General features: G+C 40.5%; 1 protein-coding gene across 2 annotated transcripts in view; it reads right to left on the reverse strand.

The window, feature by feature from the left end:
- LOC149162696 (uncharacterized) overlaps positions 1-18,068 on the reverse strand; it is a 149,396-nt gene that overhangs the window by 85,053 nt on the left and 46,275 nt on the right. For both annotated transcript variants that reach the window (XM_089437346.1, XM_089437345.1), the window contains exon 3: positions 10,451-10,562. In XM_089437346.1, coding sequence (XP_089293472.1) covers positions 10,451-10,562 — 112 coding nt within the window. The remainder of the gene's footprint in view (positions 1-10,450; positions 10,563-18,068) is intronic.

Genomic DNA, 18,068 nt, shown 5'->3' on the forward strand with positions numbered 1-18,068 from the left:
CATGGGGCTCCTGCATATATCTGGAACAAACTCCTACTGCAAAAGATATATCAGGTCGGGTGTGAGTAAGATACAACAAACTCCCAACCAACTGTCAATACAGTGTACTGTCCACCAAAGGTGTAGTACCCGCATCCTCAAATCTGATCCCCAAAAGAAAGGGAGATGTTGTTGGCTTGCATTCTATCATCTGAAAGCAGACAAGTAGATCTGATGCATACTTAGACTATGCCATCTTGATCCCTGAAGTAGACTGAGAAACTTCAAGACCAAGAAAGTAGTGCAACAATCCCAAATCTGTCATGGAAAATCGATCGTGCAATGCTGATTTTGCCGAATCAATAGTTGAGGTAAGGTTCCCTGTCATCAGTAAATCATCTACATAAAGTACTATCAGCAAAAGGGAATCATCATGTTGCAACAAATAAACATTCGGATCAGATTTGCATCGAATGAATCCAATGGAAAGCAGGAAAGAATCCATCTTTGCATACCAGGCTCTGGGAGCCTGTTTTAGGCCATACAAATATTTCTTTAATCTACAAATGAGGGAAGAGTTCTGAATGTATCCCTGTGGCTGCTCCATATATATCTCCTCCTTGAGATCTCCATGAAGAAATGTACTCTTCACATCCATGTGATGAACTTCCCATCTACAAGAAGCAACAATGGCTAAAACTAGTCGAATGGAGTCCATTTTTGCAACAGGTGCAAATGTCTCTATGTAGTCTATGCCATGTACCTGTGAGTATCCTTTTGCAACAAGTTGAGCTTTGTACTTGCTGATCTCACCATCTGCAGCAATCTTTGTTCGATAGATCCATCGACATCGAACAAGCTTTCTTCCTTTCAGAAGTGGAACCAAGTCCCATGTGTTGTTTTCCATGAGAGCAGAGTACTCTTCATCCATGGCAGCCTCCCAAAGTGGGTTTCCAGCAGCCTCAGAGTGTGACTGTGGATCTGAACCAAGTGTCATATAGCAATGTATGGGAAGCAATGGTTCGGTGGCAGCCAGGGCTTGAGGAGCCCCAAAAAACTGTGATCTAGTCCTTCTCGCATCTGCAAGATCACCGACTAGTTCACCCGCATCTTGCAGGGTTTTCTCTGCCCAAGTTGGCAGCTGAGTTGGAGCAGCCATGACCTGCTCCTCATCCTCTGAATCAGACCCAAGAGGCTTCTCTGATGGCTGCTCTGAAGTGCTTGAAGAAGTTTCAGACTCCTCATCAGTGGCAACAAGCAATTCCTCGTCAAGGTTAGCTGAAAAAACATGCAGTGATTCTTCTTCAAACTTCACACTTCGAGCTACAAGGAACTTTTCAATGTGAGAGTCCAGCAATCTATATCCTTTGACACTGTCAAGATATCCAACAAAGATACATTCAACACTTTGAGGCTCCAAAGCCTTCCTCTTATCTGTCGGAATGTGAGCCCATGCTCATGAACCAAAAATGCGAAAGTGCGACACTTTCGGTTTCTTACCGGTCCAACATTCAAATGGAGTGGTGCCTTTGAGTGCTTTGTGAGGAATGCGGTTCTAAATGTATGTTGCACAATTAATAGCTTCAGCCCATAGCTTAGGAGCTAATGATTTGGACTGTAGCATACATTTGCCATCTCTTTTAACGACCGGTTTTTCCTCTCCGCGACACCATTTTGTTGTGGTGTATATGGCACTGTGTTGTAGCTATATACCTGCATCAATACAAAGTTGTTGCACATCTTTGTTGACATACTCCCCCCCATTATCAGTACGGAGTATCTTAATCTTACACCCAGACTCATTCTCAGCAAGTGCTTTAAATTCTATAAGGCATTCAAATACTTCCGATTTTAATTTCAGAAAAAATACCCAAGTAAAGCGAGAGAAATCATTTATGAAGGTGAGTACATATCGAGCCTTACTGATTGAAGGCTGCGGGAATGGGCCCGTGATGTCACTGTGAATCAGCCCAAGAGGTGAAGAAGCTCTCTATGCCTTCCCTTTGTCAAACTTTTGCTCTGGATGCTTGCCAAGAATGCATCCTTGACATACACCGCTTGTGAATTTAATAGCGGGCAATCCTTCTACCATGTTTTCCTTGCTGAGTTGATGCAAGTACTTATAGTTTAGATGGCCAAATCTTTCATGCCATAACCTGCTGATATCATTAGATTGTGACAGAAATACAGTGCTAATAGATTTAGGAACAAAGTGGGAGAAGAAATACAAACGAGAACCGTGATCTGCAATTCCATGTGCAAGTTGTGAGCCCGTGGAAATGTCGGTAATCACTGCAGAGTCCGGAGTGAACTCCACCTTCCTTCCAGAGCCGGAATGAGTGATCTGATATATCGAGAGAAGATTTACGGACAACGAGGGAACATGAAGCACATTTGTGAAGCAGCCCCCTTCAAGGTCTACAATTCCTTCTCCGCACACCTTTGCGGGTGTGGCATCTCCCAAGTAAATTGGGGATCTGGTGCTTTCTTTGATGGAGGAAAATTCATCTTTTGATGCAGCCATATGGTTCGATGCACCTAAATCAAGGATCCAAGCTGATGGAGTGGATGTGACAACCATTAAAGCATGACCATCTCGTTCTCTCCCTCTCCCATCTCTCGTTCTGTTATCATCCTTCTTCTTTGCATTCTTGGGCACGATGAGATTGTGTTGCTGCAATTGCTTAGCCATCTCATCGATTGTTTTCCTCATGCAATTTTCTTCAGGATGAAAACCTTTGGAACAATAGCTGCAAAGTGTTCTTTCCTTCTTCTTCTTACCCTTAGGCAAAGAAGAGCTCTCTGAAGATTGTACGGGTCTCTCCTTCTTCAATTCATTAAATTTACCCTTCCCTTTTTGCTTGTCTCTTCCACTACTCTTTGGAGCATCAGTAGCCGCAAGTGCTTGGTTCTTTGAACACTTGATGGCACCCATTTGGACTAACTTAGCTTGCTCTTGAGTCAATGCTGCAATGAAGTCATTCAATGGAGGCATTTTCCATTTTTTCTAGGTCAATTTAGATGCTTGAAAAGACGATACAAATACGGAATATTCAGGGCCTAATTTCGAGAGTCTCGAAAGGATGAGTTGATCTTCCTCTTTCTTGACTCCACATGCATCAAGTTCAACGAGGAGGGATTTAAACTTGGTGAAGCATTCTTGCAGGTTGCTGAAATGAGTTGGACTGAGGTATATGAGTTCATTCTCCAGTTGATGCACTCTCATTTCATCTTGCTTGCCGAATAGTCCTTCCAATGTGGTCCAAACCGCATCGGGAGTAGTGGCTCCGCTGACATGAAAGAGGAGTTCTCTGGAAATTGATAGGCATATCAGCCCAATTGCTTCATCTAATTTATTGAAATACTTGATCTTCTCCGTTGCAGAAGTCGGTTCAGTCTCTGTTCCCATTGTTACCCTGTAAAGCCCTTTGCTTCGGAGGAGCAGAGTGATTTCTGTCTTCCATTCGAAGTAATCGAAAGGATTTAGAATGACTTTTGTGGGCTAAGAGAGATGATCCATTGCTGCTTATTGCGCCTCCTGATGATCTATACATGCAAATAAAACCGTGTACAATCCACTAGATTCGAACTAGCTCTGATACCATGTCGAATTCCTGTAGAAACTCCGATAGATCTAGAATTCTAGTTAAATTAAACAAAAGTAATTTGTTGATATTCAAGAGAGGAGAGAAAGAATTTGCTCCATAAAATCAATGTATTAAGTTAATGAACAATAGTAATACATGAGCAACCAAACCTCTAATCCCAAGGGGAGGTGGTTATATAGAAATTGTCGAATCTAGAAACTAGGAAAAAACTAGTAAAAAACTAGAAAAGGCTAAGAAAAGCTAAAGGGAGGCCTAAAATAGCAACAATGACTCAAGACAAGCTATGCCAACTATCAGCCACGAAGAAAGCATGAGGAGGGGCGCATTTCCCAAGGAAGGCAACTTTAAAAAATGTAAAATGGTCTGGGGGACCAAATCCCTTGATTTAAGGGGGAATCTTCATGTGGGGCACCAATCCTAAAATAACTCAAGTGGATGAGGTGTGGTTAGGTGTGAACATGCACTTAGATGTCTAAATGGTTTAGAAAAGTGGTTGGACCAATATTTCCATAATATTAAGCCTTTAAAGGAAAAAAACAAGGGAAAGTTGGTCCACCGAGCTAGTTTACCAAAAACCAAGTGTGAACATGATTTTTAGTGCATGTCGCTAAGTCAAGGATACTTAGGCTAAAAAATAAATGTAGATGTTAGGATTATATTCCAACATCACCTCCTCCTCAGTCAAGCCTGTCGTTGATGCCCTCCTCTTCCTCCACCCTGCAACTCTCCCTCTAAAATTGATCTCCTTTTCTTGAGAATCGATTTTCCTTGAGATACTAAGTATCTGTCGGTGTGTCTCCAAATGATCCTCAAGTCTTCTCTTATACTTTTCCTGTTGATGAATCAACGACTGAGATTAAGTCTCTAATCAACGGCTAAGATTAAAACAGAGTTGATCCTCGTCTCTTAAAAGCTTCTCACCCTTATCTTTATTAATGCCCATTAATATTTTTATTTTCCTAAGTTTAGACTTAGGAACCCATTAAAAATATTAATTATTTTAATAACTTCTCATCCAGGTGGAATTTCTCAAAACGATTTCTGGGTCTTGGAGATCTCATGTGCTTTAGCCTCTCCACCAATTTTCATGTCTAGAGCACATCCGATGCTACCAAAAATCAACACTCCCTCTTAGCAAGGAATGTGCTGTAGCAATGCTTCACCATAGAAACATCACACTGATCTTCTGCATCAGTACCTGTGTTGATGCTTGGCCAGCTGCCTCACATCCCTTGCACTGTTGCTTCCTATATTGTTGCCACTGCCACTGCCACATTTGTATTGTAGCTCCCTCTCAACATGTTGCATCATGTTGCCCATAGCCCTGCCACTGCTAACTGTTGCACTGCAACTCCCAACACATCCATTTCTGCTACTGAAATGGATTCTTCACCAACCCCATCTTTTCTCTGAAATAAACAAACTTTGTTCTTCCTAGAGCCTTGATGAGGATGTTTGCTACCTATTCTCCTGTAGGAGTATACCTCAAATGTACTGCTCCTCGTTGGACACGGTCTCTGACATAGTGACACCTAATATCAATGTGATTCAAGCAATCATGAAATACTGGATTCTTAGAGAGCTTCATGCAACTCTGATTATCACACAAGATCCTAGTCGCTTCCATCCTTCTCCTAAATAGATTCACAAGCATTTTCCTAAGCCATATGGCTTCGCACGAAGCTATGCTAGCTGCCATATATTCTTCTTCAGCTGAGCTCAGAGCCACGGATTTTTGTTTCTTCCTACACCAAAGGTCATTCCTGATCCAATGTTGAAACAGTACCCAGTTGTACTTTTCCGATCTACTGAACTTCCAACCCAATCTGCATCAATGAACCCACTCAACCTGATGTCATTGCCTTGGGTGTACAATAGTCCATGCTCAATTGTTCCTTGTATATACCTAAGAACATGTTTGGCTGTTGCCCGGTGCGCCCTCTTGGGTTCCACCATGAACTGACTGAGGGTGTTGACAATGTAACAAATGTCTGGCCTGGTATTGACCAAATACATCAGGGACCCTATAAGTTGCCTGTACAAGGTGGGATCAACGTCTTTATCTTTTGATGCATCAATCTTCTTCCAGTTGGTGATCATTGGAGTAGCCATAGGCCTACAGTCCTGCATCTTGAATCTCTTCAAGATCTTTGTAGCATATCTCCCTTGTCCAAGGAAGGTCTCACCCTTCTGATGCCAAACTTCCAAATGGAAATAATGCATTTGTCCCAAATCCTTCATGTCGAATTCTGTGGGTAGGTTCTTCTTGCAGTCTTTGATGAGCCTGGATGATCTTGTCAGGAAAAGATCATCCAGATATAACACTAGGATTAGAGGCTCATTCTCTGCGACAAGATAGTAGAGATTAGGGTCTGCGTCACTATTGACAAACCCCATCTTCTGCAAGTAGATATCAATTCGACCGTACCATGCTCTAGGTGCCTGTTTAAGCCCATACAAGGCTTTCTTTAATCTGCATACGTGAGATTACTTCTCATGTATCTCAAAACCCTTTGGTTGTTCAATGTAACTTCCTCTTCTATCACCCCGTTCAAGAATGTCTTCTTGACATCCATCTGATGAATCTCCCACCCCATATGTGCTGCAAGAGATATCACGGTTCTAATTGAAGTATACCTGGTTACTGGGGCAAAGGTTTCTTCATAGTCTATCCCTTCCTTCTGAGCATATCCCTTGGCCACAAAGCTGGCTTTGTATTTCTCCACACTGTCATCTGTAGCATATTTAACCTTGTAGATCCATCTCGAACCTACCACTGACCTATCCTGAGGCCTAGGTACCACTTCCCAGACATCATTGACCATTATAGAGTTGTACTCCTCCACCATAGCCTCTACCCATACTTGAGGTTGAACGGCCTCCTGAAAACTAAAAGGTTCCCCAGCCTGAGCTACTAAGGCCTGGTATCTATCTGGTTCTCTTCACTCCCTTTTATTATTCCTGGGTGCACCAATGAAGTCCTCTGCATCCCATACAATCTATCGGAGTTCCCGGCTCGTTCTTCCACTGGTAGTGGGCACATCTATCAGATCTTCCTCTTCCTGAGATTCCTCCTGTTCTCAAGCTTTGTCTTCAAGAGAATTTTTGGTACTAGCTTCTGGTTGGACCAAGGCTCGTCTTTCGACTGCTCCTCGGAAGACATTTCTCGAGATTTCCTAAAAGCTCTGTCCTCCATGAACTTTACATCCCACCGAACTACTACCTTCCTACTCCCTGGAAGATAGATTCGATATACCTTAGCATTCTCACTATATCCCACAAGATATCCTTTCTCAGTAGTTTGATCTAATTTCTTTCTCTTTTCCTCGGGTATATGGCAATATGCCAAACTCCCAAATATCCTGAAATGACTGACTTCAGGTGTCTTCCCGGTGAAGACCCTTTCCGGAGTGATTTTGCCCAATGCCCTGTGTGGAGTCCTGTTCTGTACATAAATTGTCGTGCTGCATGCTTCTGCCCACAGGAATTTGGGCATATCTTGATCATAGAACATTGCCCTAGCTGCTTCCACAATAGTCCTGTTTTTCCTTTCTGCTACCCCATTCTGCTCCGAATTGTAGGGAGTTGTCCACTCTCTTCTGATGCCTTAGTGCAAAAATCAATGAAGTCCTTGTCAACATACTCTCCACCATTTTCTGAGCGCAACACTTTTATCTTCTTTCCTGTCAAATTCTCCACTAGAGCCTTGAACTCTTTGAATCGACCAAAAACCTCATCCTTGGTTTTCAGAAAGTAGATCCAAGTCTTTCTGGAATGGTCATCGATGAAGGTGACGAAGTATTCGGCACCACTAAGAGCTTTTGTGGACATTGGTCCGCAAATATCTGAGTGTATCAATCCTAGCACACTCTTAGCTCTATTGTTACTTCTGGAAAACGCTACTTTGGCATACTTGCCCAGAGCGCACCCTCTGCATACATCATCTCGTTCGGTACTTAGTTCTGGAACTCCTGATACTGTTTTCCTAATAATTCTCAGAGCTCCATGGTGTAAGTGTCCCATCCTCCTGTGCCATAGTTCATTCAAATCTTTGTCTCCATTGTTGCCTATTAGTGCCATTGGTGATTCTAACTGTAATGTGTAAAATCTGTTACTTTTTATTCCAATCTGGTCCTTCCTTTTCCAACTTGGGTGTTTGACATATACTTTCTCCTTAATGAAGAAAACATCATAACCCTTGTTTTGAAGTTGAGATACAAAGAGTAAGTTCATCCCCAATCCTGGCACATGCAACACATTGGTTGCCTGAAGCCTCTTTCTTGCTTCGGTTTAAAAGACTACAGTACCTCTTCCTACTGGGGTACACTTTGTCTTATTTCCCATGGTGATCTAAAGATTCATTCTTTCTTCCTGATAATCTGAAAAACATTCTCGAATTCCTGTCATATGCCCGGAAGCTCCACTATCTATGTAGGCAGAGCTTGCTAGGCAAGCGACTTCTTCTTCCGATCTGGAAGCTAACATAGAAAAATCGTGACTCATGGCCCTTGTGCATTCTTCTGGAAATCTGCACGAGTCCCGTTGAGTTGATGTCTCTGCATCATGCTCTTGACCCATAGTCGATTTTTCTCTCCTGTTGTCGGATCTCTGCTCTGATACCATGTGAAAATTTCTAAACTGAAATTCTACTACAGCAACTAATTTATTTTACCTACTTATTCTTCACAATAAGTTATTTACAAAATCCCTTCAGCAAATATTAAAATAAATTCTACTGCAGTTATCACATAATTACACAGAGAAAAATACATGCACAAAAACCAATCACATCAACACAATTGTTTTTGGACAACTGTCCCCGAAAAAACCCAATGAGGGAAAACCGATGCAGCGGATGAGGATTTTGTTAATCTTCAGCAGCAATCACTTTTACAAGGAATGATTTTACAGAGAAACTGAAATAAATACCAGAGACTTTCCCTTCGAATTTTCTGGCACTTTGGAGACCCTTCTCCCACTCCTGCATCACCTCTGCGTCACTCTGTGTAGCTCAACGTGGCTCTAAGTGGCTTTGCGTCCCTCTACGTCAACCTGCGTGAGGGCTACGTCTCTCCTCTGGACTGCGTCTCTCTCTGCGTTGTCTCTCACTGTCCCTGTGTCACCTCCTCCTCAAACACAGCCTGTTACTGATGCCCTCCTCTTCCTCCACCCTGCAACTCTCCCTCTGAAATCGATCTCCTTTTCTTGAGAATCGATTTTCCTTGAAATATTGAGTATCTGTCGGTGTGTCTCCAAATGATCCTCAAGTCTTCTCTTATACTTTTCCTATTAATGAATCAACGCCCGAGATTAAGTCTTTAATCAACGACTAAGATTAAAACAGACTTGATCCTTGTCTCTTAGAAGCTTCTCACCCTTATCTTTATTAATGCCCATTAATATTTTTATTTTCCTAAGTTTAGACTTAGGAACCCATTAAAAATATTAATTATTGTAATAACTTCTCATCCGAGTGGAATTTCTCAAAACGATTTCTGGGTCTTGGAGATCTCATGTGCCTTTTTCATGGCTAGAGCACATCCAATGCTACCAAAAATCAAACATTACTGGCATCATTTACATTACAAATTTGCATAATAGTTTTACAATGACATAATAATCGCTGGCTAATGATTCTGTATTTGAAAAAAATTCTTCAAGCTACCAAATCCTGCTTGCTTGGAATGCTGAAAAATGGGTGCAACAGTTCCCAGATCAGCTAGACAGAGAACAAGAAGATTCTGCCTAGGGCTGCCTGGTGGGCAGCTAAGATTCGCTGAAGGGTTTGGCCCTAAGTTGTACGAAGCGCCAAAACGTTTCAGAGTTTCTGAAATGAGTACGTTTTGAAATGTCACCTCCCAAAAATGGAAACGTCGATTGAAACGTCATATATATATATATATATATATAGGAATAGCACATTATCTTGCAAGAAGAAAGGAATAAGACCCATAGATGACAATTTAGAAGGAAAACCAAGTCTATATTAAGTTATTAACTCTCATAGATAATTACATGATGGTCGAGTTTTGGTAGAGTTTCGGCCGAGTTTTAGAGTTTCGGGTATGGGTACGTTCCGAAACGACCCGAAACGCCAGGTTCCTATAAGTTTCAAGGAACATAGGTTTGGCCTAAAGGAGCAGGCTAGAATTGATAAGGAAGTCTGTAGCAGCGTAGGAAGGCAGCTATTGCAAGGACAGCAGCTGATACTGAGGTCAGTGGGCTAAAGGAACAGCCCAGGTAAGTAAGTATCTTGTTGATTGTGATTTATAGGCAAAGGACAGCTGATTGTATTTATATTTGAGCAGATGAGGACCTGATGAACTAGGCCTCATCCCTAGGGTTTCAGACAAAGGACAGCCTCTGTATATTAGCATTTGTTCAGGGTTTTCTGAAGGGCCATGATCCCTGGTATGGGAGCCATATGATTTTCTTTTTGATGGACTGATAAGAAAAGTTTTGGGTCATATATCTTGTGTACTTTGTTGATTTCACTGCTGATATTTGCCGCTGTGCAAAGTTGTTCATTGTTGAGCACTGCTAGTGTGTTTATGTGCTAATCTAGTCATAGACCAAACCTAGAGTGCAAGGGAATTTCAACATGAGACAGGAAGAAAATAATTCATGAAGCTATAGCTGGTTCCTAAAAATATATACGAAATTTATGTTTTTTCCCTTTTAAATGCTAATTCTGCAAATTATAATTGAATAACTGTTTTATAAAGCTGAAGCTGGCTGACAGATTGAACTTCTTCTCTGAAGTTGTTGCTTCCAAACCAATGAGACAAAAACAAATATTTTTTTCCTTTTTACAGAAGTTGGGGATGCAGAGGAGCAGAAGATACAGGATTTGAAATACTAACTATGGAAAGATCGATTTAACTCTCTCAATGTCAAGAGAACCCTGAGTGGAACGAGGAACACCCAGCTTTAGCTTCAATTTCATCTGATCAGTATTGACTCCTGGAATGGCACCTGCAATTCAGAAGATATTACAATGGTTAAAACAAATTGTCTTCTCTAGATAAAAATATATCTGTTTTGACACACCAATATCATGAGATAATGCATAAAAGGAATCCACTTTGAAGAAAGTGATGTTCACTAAGCTTCAGAAGAAGATGTTAAGGTCTTAAAAAAAATATTCAGATCTATGGCACCATGAGGTGTCGTGGTAAGTAAATCATTATGCATTATTTCTCAACACAGATTCCTTGTTTCTTTATAACTAGATTTATTGGTATCGGTGCACTATTAAAAATACAATGAACAGCTCTTGCCACACTCTAAATGGTGTGATAGTAGCTTTTAAGAATGCAATGTGTCAAATATCCTGAAAGCATATCAGATTTTAATATAGGAATAGATTTGTTTAATAAATGTCTTAAATGAAGATAATCTCATGCTTTTTGAATACAGTCCCTTCCAAAATGAATGAACTTTCGTATGTTATGAATCCATTGCCTTCTAGAGATCTTATTTCTGCCCCGACCCTTCTGAAAATTGAAACAAAACAGGTCACTTGCTAGAGATGCCCAATTGAAAGAGTAGATTATCGACAGACCTTATACACATTGAAAACAAGGTATTAACACTCAACTTGCAGAACCAGAGAGCATTAGTACTTGCCTAGGATTTAAATGTACGTTCTGTCACATGTTAAATACAGATATTCCCAAACTTCTTTTGTAAGCCCAATAGGCAATACGGACTTATTTAAGGTGTCTGGTCATAATCACGCTGCACGACAAAATTATAAAATAAATGTCCGGAGTCATGTTTGAATACACAATACTATGGCGGCTATAAACTATTCCTCTAAGGCTACAGCCACTAACTATTCTTCGTATGAAAGTTATATATTGTATGAAAGGCATCTGCTGGAAAACCAAGACACTGCCACAAGAACAGCTCATGAATGGGAGCCAATCCTACAAGGCAGCAAATTTATATAGAAGTCAGCCAAAAGCTTCTAAAACAAAACATTGGCTATGAACTATCCTGAGCTCATTAATGGAAGGTATCTCATTTATTGTCATCCCATTGACTTGACTACCTTCTGGAGATTGGTAGTATCAGAATATCACAATTTTTGGCTGAGTACAGAGTGGCTGATCCCATTTTGGAAAGAGAACAGAGGTTTCTTTGTAACTTCTGGTAGATTTTAAATTTTCAATTACTACCACTCTGTGTTTTGCATAATTTCATTACAAGAAATGCCAATGTCCTTGGGAAAATCTTCTGTTCTCTGTGGACAGACATTTGGAATCATAACTGTTGAGCTGCGAGCATGTGTTATATTCTTTGCATGACTAGCCTCACGTGCAATTTGTATGCACCGGGCACAGTGGGGAGTCATGAGTGGGTAGTAGAGAGGGGCTCTTGTAGCCGTGTTCCCTCCACGCTACCTCAGGGTTTGGGGGCAAAGCCCCCAAAAAAAAATATTTCTGACAGTTTCTAGTGTTTGTTTTTGGTGTTTTTCATCACACAGTTTTTCAGCCCATGGTTCTTTAATTCTGGTTAAGGAATTGAGGTTGTCATCTAATCCGAGTCAATGAATTAGGGTTTTGGATGCCACAAGATCCCATATATTGTATTGTAAATGATGAAGTTATTTATGATAAGAGCTAGACATGTGATGCCCAAAGGGTTTGGATAAAATGGTGGAAAGTGAGGAGTTTTTCACCATTGGGCAGGGTTCAATTCCCATGAGGTCTTGACCTAAATCCTGGGGTCACCTTCAGGTAGTGTTCAAACATGTGGTTGCACCTAGAGAGATTATGTTAAATGATTTTGTGACCTATGCACACCTCATTGGATCAAAGCCCACCCCCATGTCCTTCAAGTTTTAACTCAAAGGGGTTGGACCCAATGGTGGAAAGCAAGGAGTTTTTCACCATTGGGCAAGGTTCAATTCCCGTGAGGGCTTAGTGTTAAGTACACACTTATACTAAGAGGAGGGGTGAATCAGTATAAGACAATTTTTACTTATTCAAACATTCATGAACCATAAAAAAACAATCACATATGAGATATATCAATTGCAGAACATGGAATACAAGATTTATGTGGAAACCACAAAACTTATTTTTATAAATCTTTGTAAACATCAACCTATTGTTATCAATATTTGTAGGCACCAACCTACTAGAGACACCAATCCCCATTGTTGTAAATAATCATAGGCACCAACCTACTGGAGACACCTATCCCCACTGCTGCAAATATTCATAAGCACCAACCTACTTCAACCTTCACCAGGTTTGCTCCCTGCTTCTGCCTTCACCAAGTCTGCTTCTCCCAAAACTTGTTTTTAGCCACTTCCTAAGAATGAACTTGTACAACATGCCACATATCCGATTTTGCATATCTGATTCTAAAATTTTTACCCAAGGCACTTCTATATGTCTCCTCGGATCTCTGAAAATCTCACAATCTAAAAAGTCTCAGAATAGGAGTTACAACAAAAATTCAAAGCTAACCTATTTGAAAGTTATTTCATAATCATTGAAATTTCAAAAACCCTAACTTCCACAAGGCATATCTCTGAAAGTATAGTGAACCAAAGTCTGATATTTTTACCACAAGTACCTAGTGATATTGCCTCTGTCTCCTCAATATTTGACAGTCTGAAACTTCTCATAAAGTAAGTTATAGAAAAAATGTCAAGTTTTGAAGAGGTTTTTAGGACAATTCAAAAACCCTAACTTATACAGGGCATATCTCTAAAATTATAGTGAATCAGAATCTGAAATTTTCACCATAGGTACCTTGAGATCTCAACTTTGTCTAGTCAATATTTCAAATGTGCTCCAAACAGTTCGGTCAAACAATCAAAGAACTCAGCCTCCTCAGCTTAGTCAAACATGGTCAAAACAGTCCCAAAAACTACCTCTGAAATTGGTCAAAATCAAAGTCAATGTTGTGGTCAAAGGCTGCCTCAAGTCTGTGGTCAAATGTAGTCAAAGTGCCCAGAAAAACTCGTACTCCTCTCTTGAATTTGGCCTCCAAAACAGATCTAAAATCCCAAGTCAAAAAAAGTCAAACCATGCCCAAAACCCAAAAGTCAACATTGGTCAAAGGCCAAAAACAAAAATTCAATTCAGTCAACAGATTCTCTCTCTCCTCTTCGCATGTGTGAGCTCAAACCTGCAATTTTCAAAAGTAGTCGAACCAATAGAAGATCAATGGATGAATGATGAGATGCCCCCAAGTGATGTGACATGTGGTCTATTTATGTGTCCTTGGAGGTTGAATTTCTAGTGATGTGAGTTTCACATTAAAAATAATATTTTTTCTTGTGCAAATTAAATTCTTCGAAGGGCTAGTAGGGTCCCCAGAGGATGAGGAGAGCCTCCCAAAGGAGGGAATTTTTCCCTAAGCTGCCAAATTTCAACACTGGGCTATTTTTTTGCATTCTATGGGTTAATAGTTTTCCAACAATGGTTCGTTCTCGCAAAACAAAGTTCATATGCGGAAGTTATATTCCTAGCAAGGTAACTATGCAAATATTACCTGCAGGGCCAAGTGGCAACCATGTTAGCTCACCATAATCAAAATAAAGGGAGCTAATAATGCGTGGGAATCCACCACAGATTTCTAGAAACATCAAGGCTTCAAGAGTTTTCAAAACCCTAAAGAGAAGAAATAATTGAAGCTCGGAAAAGAGAACTATACTAACCAATTTTCTTGGCACATATTTTAAATGGAAGCAAAGGTTGAGATCAAACCAGATGAAAGAGAGGTAGACACACTTAAATTGGATCACTAGTTGCAAAAAGTGTCATATGGATCATAATTCAAACTCATATAATCACAAGTTTCACTCGAATCAACCTCAAAAGGGTTTTTTTAAATAAAACAAGTCAAATTCAGGGTTGATCGAGTTTGGCTCAATCATTGTGGGCTTAAATCATGATCCCCTAGCTTGGCTTGTGATCTGACTTGAGATCTGACTTGTACTCCCCAACCAAAAGCATAAACACCCTTCAAATCATGCTTTTTCTCACTTTTCTCATCTGTTTGACCAAATTTCCTCTCTGCCACAGTGACTACAAGTGACAAACAAACTAAAAGGAGGACAAAGTAACCCATGTAGGCACCCAACAACACTTGTTGGCTATTTGTCGACATAGTTAAACATCTACGGCATTAAAAAAGTGGGTTAGTTTCGAGGTTATACTCAACAAGTCACTGTTATAGGCCTCTTACAAAATCTTTAATCTTTTTCACCCTTGGAGGTACCTCTACACACCATTTTTGTCCTTTATTCATTGTTGTTTGTTATTTAAGGTTTATAACAACTTTTTTAGGATTTTTGGGGGATTTTTTGAGTTATTTAGTTTATTTCTGCTATTATTTTTTCCAAGGGTTTAAAGCCTATAGCCTATCACTGAATTGCTTGACTGGAAAAAATAGCAGCCTTTGCCTTGACCTATAGGCTATCATTTTGATGATCATTATCCCATTTCATAACAATAATTAGTGGAATTTAACCACACAAGAGGCTTCCCAATTTTCACCTAAAGGATATTCTAAGTCAATTGGCTCGAAGTGATATGAATCAAAGGCTAAGCAAGGTACTTCCCAAATCGACAAAGGCACAAATCTCTGTGTGTACGAGCATCGTACCATACATAAGGCCTTAGAAAGGCACTTGACACCTAGGGTTTCAAGATGTAGTTTAATAAAGGAGTGTTTAGGCATACAAGCACAAAGAAAAAGTTTGCAAATGATAAGATAAAAAAAAAAGAGGGCAAACCTTCAATTTAACACCCAAGTCGAAGCCTTACATAAGATTAGGGATTTCTTAGGGTACAAATTGCTTAAGGTTGATGACATCAGCCTGATTAGGGTTGATTCAGCTATGAAAAACGATAGATTTTGAGTGTAAAGGATCATCCAAGGTGAATTCAAGCTTCTAAAGCCTCAACGTCCATCAATTAAGAGCCCTAGTTGAATTCATCCCTACGCCCTAGCCTTAGCAACTTGCCTTAAAGGACTTAGAAACATAGATCCGAAGGAAAAAGATAAAGTTTTAAGATTTTTGACCACCACAAGGATTCCCAATGCCTTTCCCTACTTGGGTGATGGAGTCTTTAGGGCTAAATTTAATATAAATCAAATATATGCTTGGAGTAAGGGGGAAACCCCTAGTTTTCGCTTAACAAACCCTGGCTATTTATTTATGAGGGGAGAAATTAAGTAGAAGAAAGCTCTCTAGGAGGTCCTCTATGGCATTCAAGGAAAATAAATTTAACATGCAATGATCAAGCAAGATTTTCCAATAAAGATATGCATTTAGACATGGAACAAGAGAAAAACCCTAGCATACATTCATTACATGAAAAACCATTAAAAATCTGCAATTCAACTTACAATTTTTCCAAGAAAAAGCCTTCTTTCAATCCCAAAAATACATCTACAAGACATAAATTATTCTCTAATAGCACTAGCTACAAAAAGATCACATCTCCACAAGTAGCGAGTTACAACAAGGCTAAGTCGAGCTCTCTAAAGGAGGTCAAAATCCACAAGTGATGATGAGAAAATAGAATGAAGTGATCCTCCTTTTATATGAGGTCCATCACATCCATTAATTCACCTAAAGCCCTTATAACAAATTTGAATTTTAGTACACGTGAAGCAAATGGGTTACACGTTGTCAGGACCCTGCGTTGGCATCACTAACCCAAGGCGAGTCCAGCGCCCAACTAGGCGCCCATGAGTCGCATCAATGTGTTGGAGTTGAGTTGGTGTATGGCAGCAAGAGATCACGGGATGGAGAGATCTTTCCCGTATGAAGTCATGAGCCTTAACGAAAGTTCATGTGAAGAAGGTGAAGAGCTCATGCAGTAGGGACGATGGGATATGGATGGTTCTTCCTAGATGTTGGAGTTAGTGGCACTTTGCGATAGTTTGGACTTGGTGAAGAAGTTTGTCGAGTGGAGTTGTCAAGGACGACAACCATTTTGAAGTGGGGGAGGATGTCAGGACCCCGAGTTGGCATCACCACCCCAAGGCGAGTCGAGCACCCAACTAGGCACCCATGAGTCGCATAAATGAGTTGGAGGCCTCTTGCACCCAGGTCAAACTAAGACGATAGGCGTGGAACATGGGCACGACATATTTGCAAGTGTGCGCGCCGACTCAGGCAATGGGCAAAGTAGATGAAACAAAGTGATATACTGGACGTCGCGTTGGGCACACAGCAAGAGACACACGCGCCTTGGGCACACCCGCACAAAGGTGGGGCACCTGGGCATCGATAGTGAAGTTTGCTTAGCGTGCATGAAAGGTGACAGGCAAGCGAGTTCGAGCACATAGGCACAATGGGCGTGTGGAACAGTCGGACATAACGTGCATGGGAAATACATGCGGTAAACGAAACGAAGGCAAAAAGCGTGGTGTGCAACACATAGCATGTGAGCGGAAGCACCTTAAGCGTGCCCGCACGACAGCGAACCGCTCGGGTGCCCGAACGGGCATTGTGTGTTGGACATGCCAGCATGCCCACACGACTTGGCCAGTCGACCCAAAGTATGAAGGTAAGCCCGCCAAGGAAATAACTCAAGCAAGGATGCATATATATAGAAGAGAGGTTGCACAAGCTAAGGCATGAAGTAGAAGTTTGCAAGACAAGTAAGGCACATAATGAAGGGCGCAAAAAACAAAAGTTGCACAAAGAAGACACACAAGTCGCAGAGAGGCACAGTGGGGCTCGCCCAACGAGCCAAGTCAGGCAGTCTTTTGGTTGGATTTCTAGGTTTTTAGCTAAGTGTGCAAGTCATTGGACTACACCAAGTTTCTATGTGGGTCTTGGTTGGTCAAGGTGTTGGCCTTAAGGCAGGGCATAACCTTGTAAATTTGAAGAGTTTTTCACAACATGTTGGTTAAGCCACAGCTAGCTCATCCATTGTAAAATTGTTTTACATTATATTTTGAAGTGAAGTTAATATAAAGGGGAAGAGTTTCTATTTGGGAGTTCCCCCTCCCACTGTACATGTTCATACTTGTTGAAGTGTATTGTTTTATGTTATCATTTATAATTGAAGTTTGTTGTCGTTGTTTTGTTCATTGTACATTGTAAAGAAGTAAATGAATTGTTAATTGAAGAATTTACTAAGTGTTGGAAAGATGAAGTGTTTGGCTATTGTGTTGAAGCAATGTTATCAAAACTGAACCGGAAAACCCTGTGGACTAGGAACTGGTCAAAACCAGTAAAAAAACTAGAGCAAAAAATCGATTTACCAAAAACACATAAAATATTCATATTTTAAAGAAAAACATATATATTCATGTGCATCCATATGAATCCAAACCATGTATACACAAATATGCAAAAGTTCTCATTTATATAGCAAGTAATAGTGCATATAACCAAAATAGCACTTAGTGCAAAACATCGTTGAACCAAAAAACATCAAGAAGCAAGCTCTAAAAGGCCTCTATAGTCAAAAATAACATGATAGTATGATACTA

The sequence above is a fragment of the Pinus tabuliformis genome, chromosome 5_2 (genome assembly GCF_031772625.1).
Source record: "Pinus tabuliformis cultivar Carrire ecotype Pingquan chromosome 5_2, CPIR1, whole genome shotgun sequence".
Classification (NCBI taxonomy): domain Eukaryota; kingdom Viridiplantae; phylum Streptophyta; class Pinopsida; order Pinales; family Pinaceae; genus Pinus; species Pinus tabuliformis.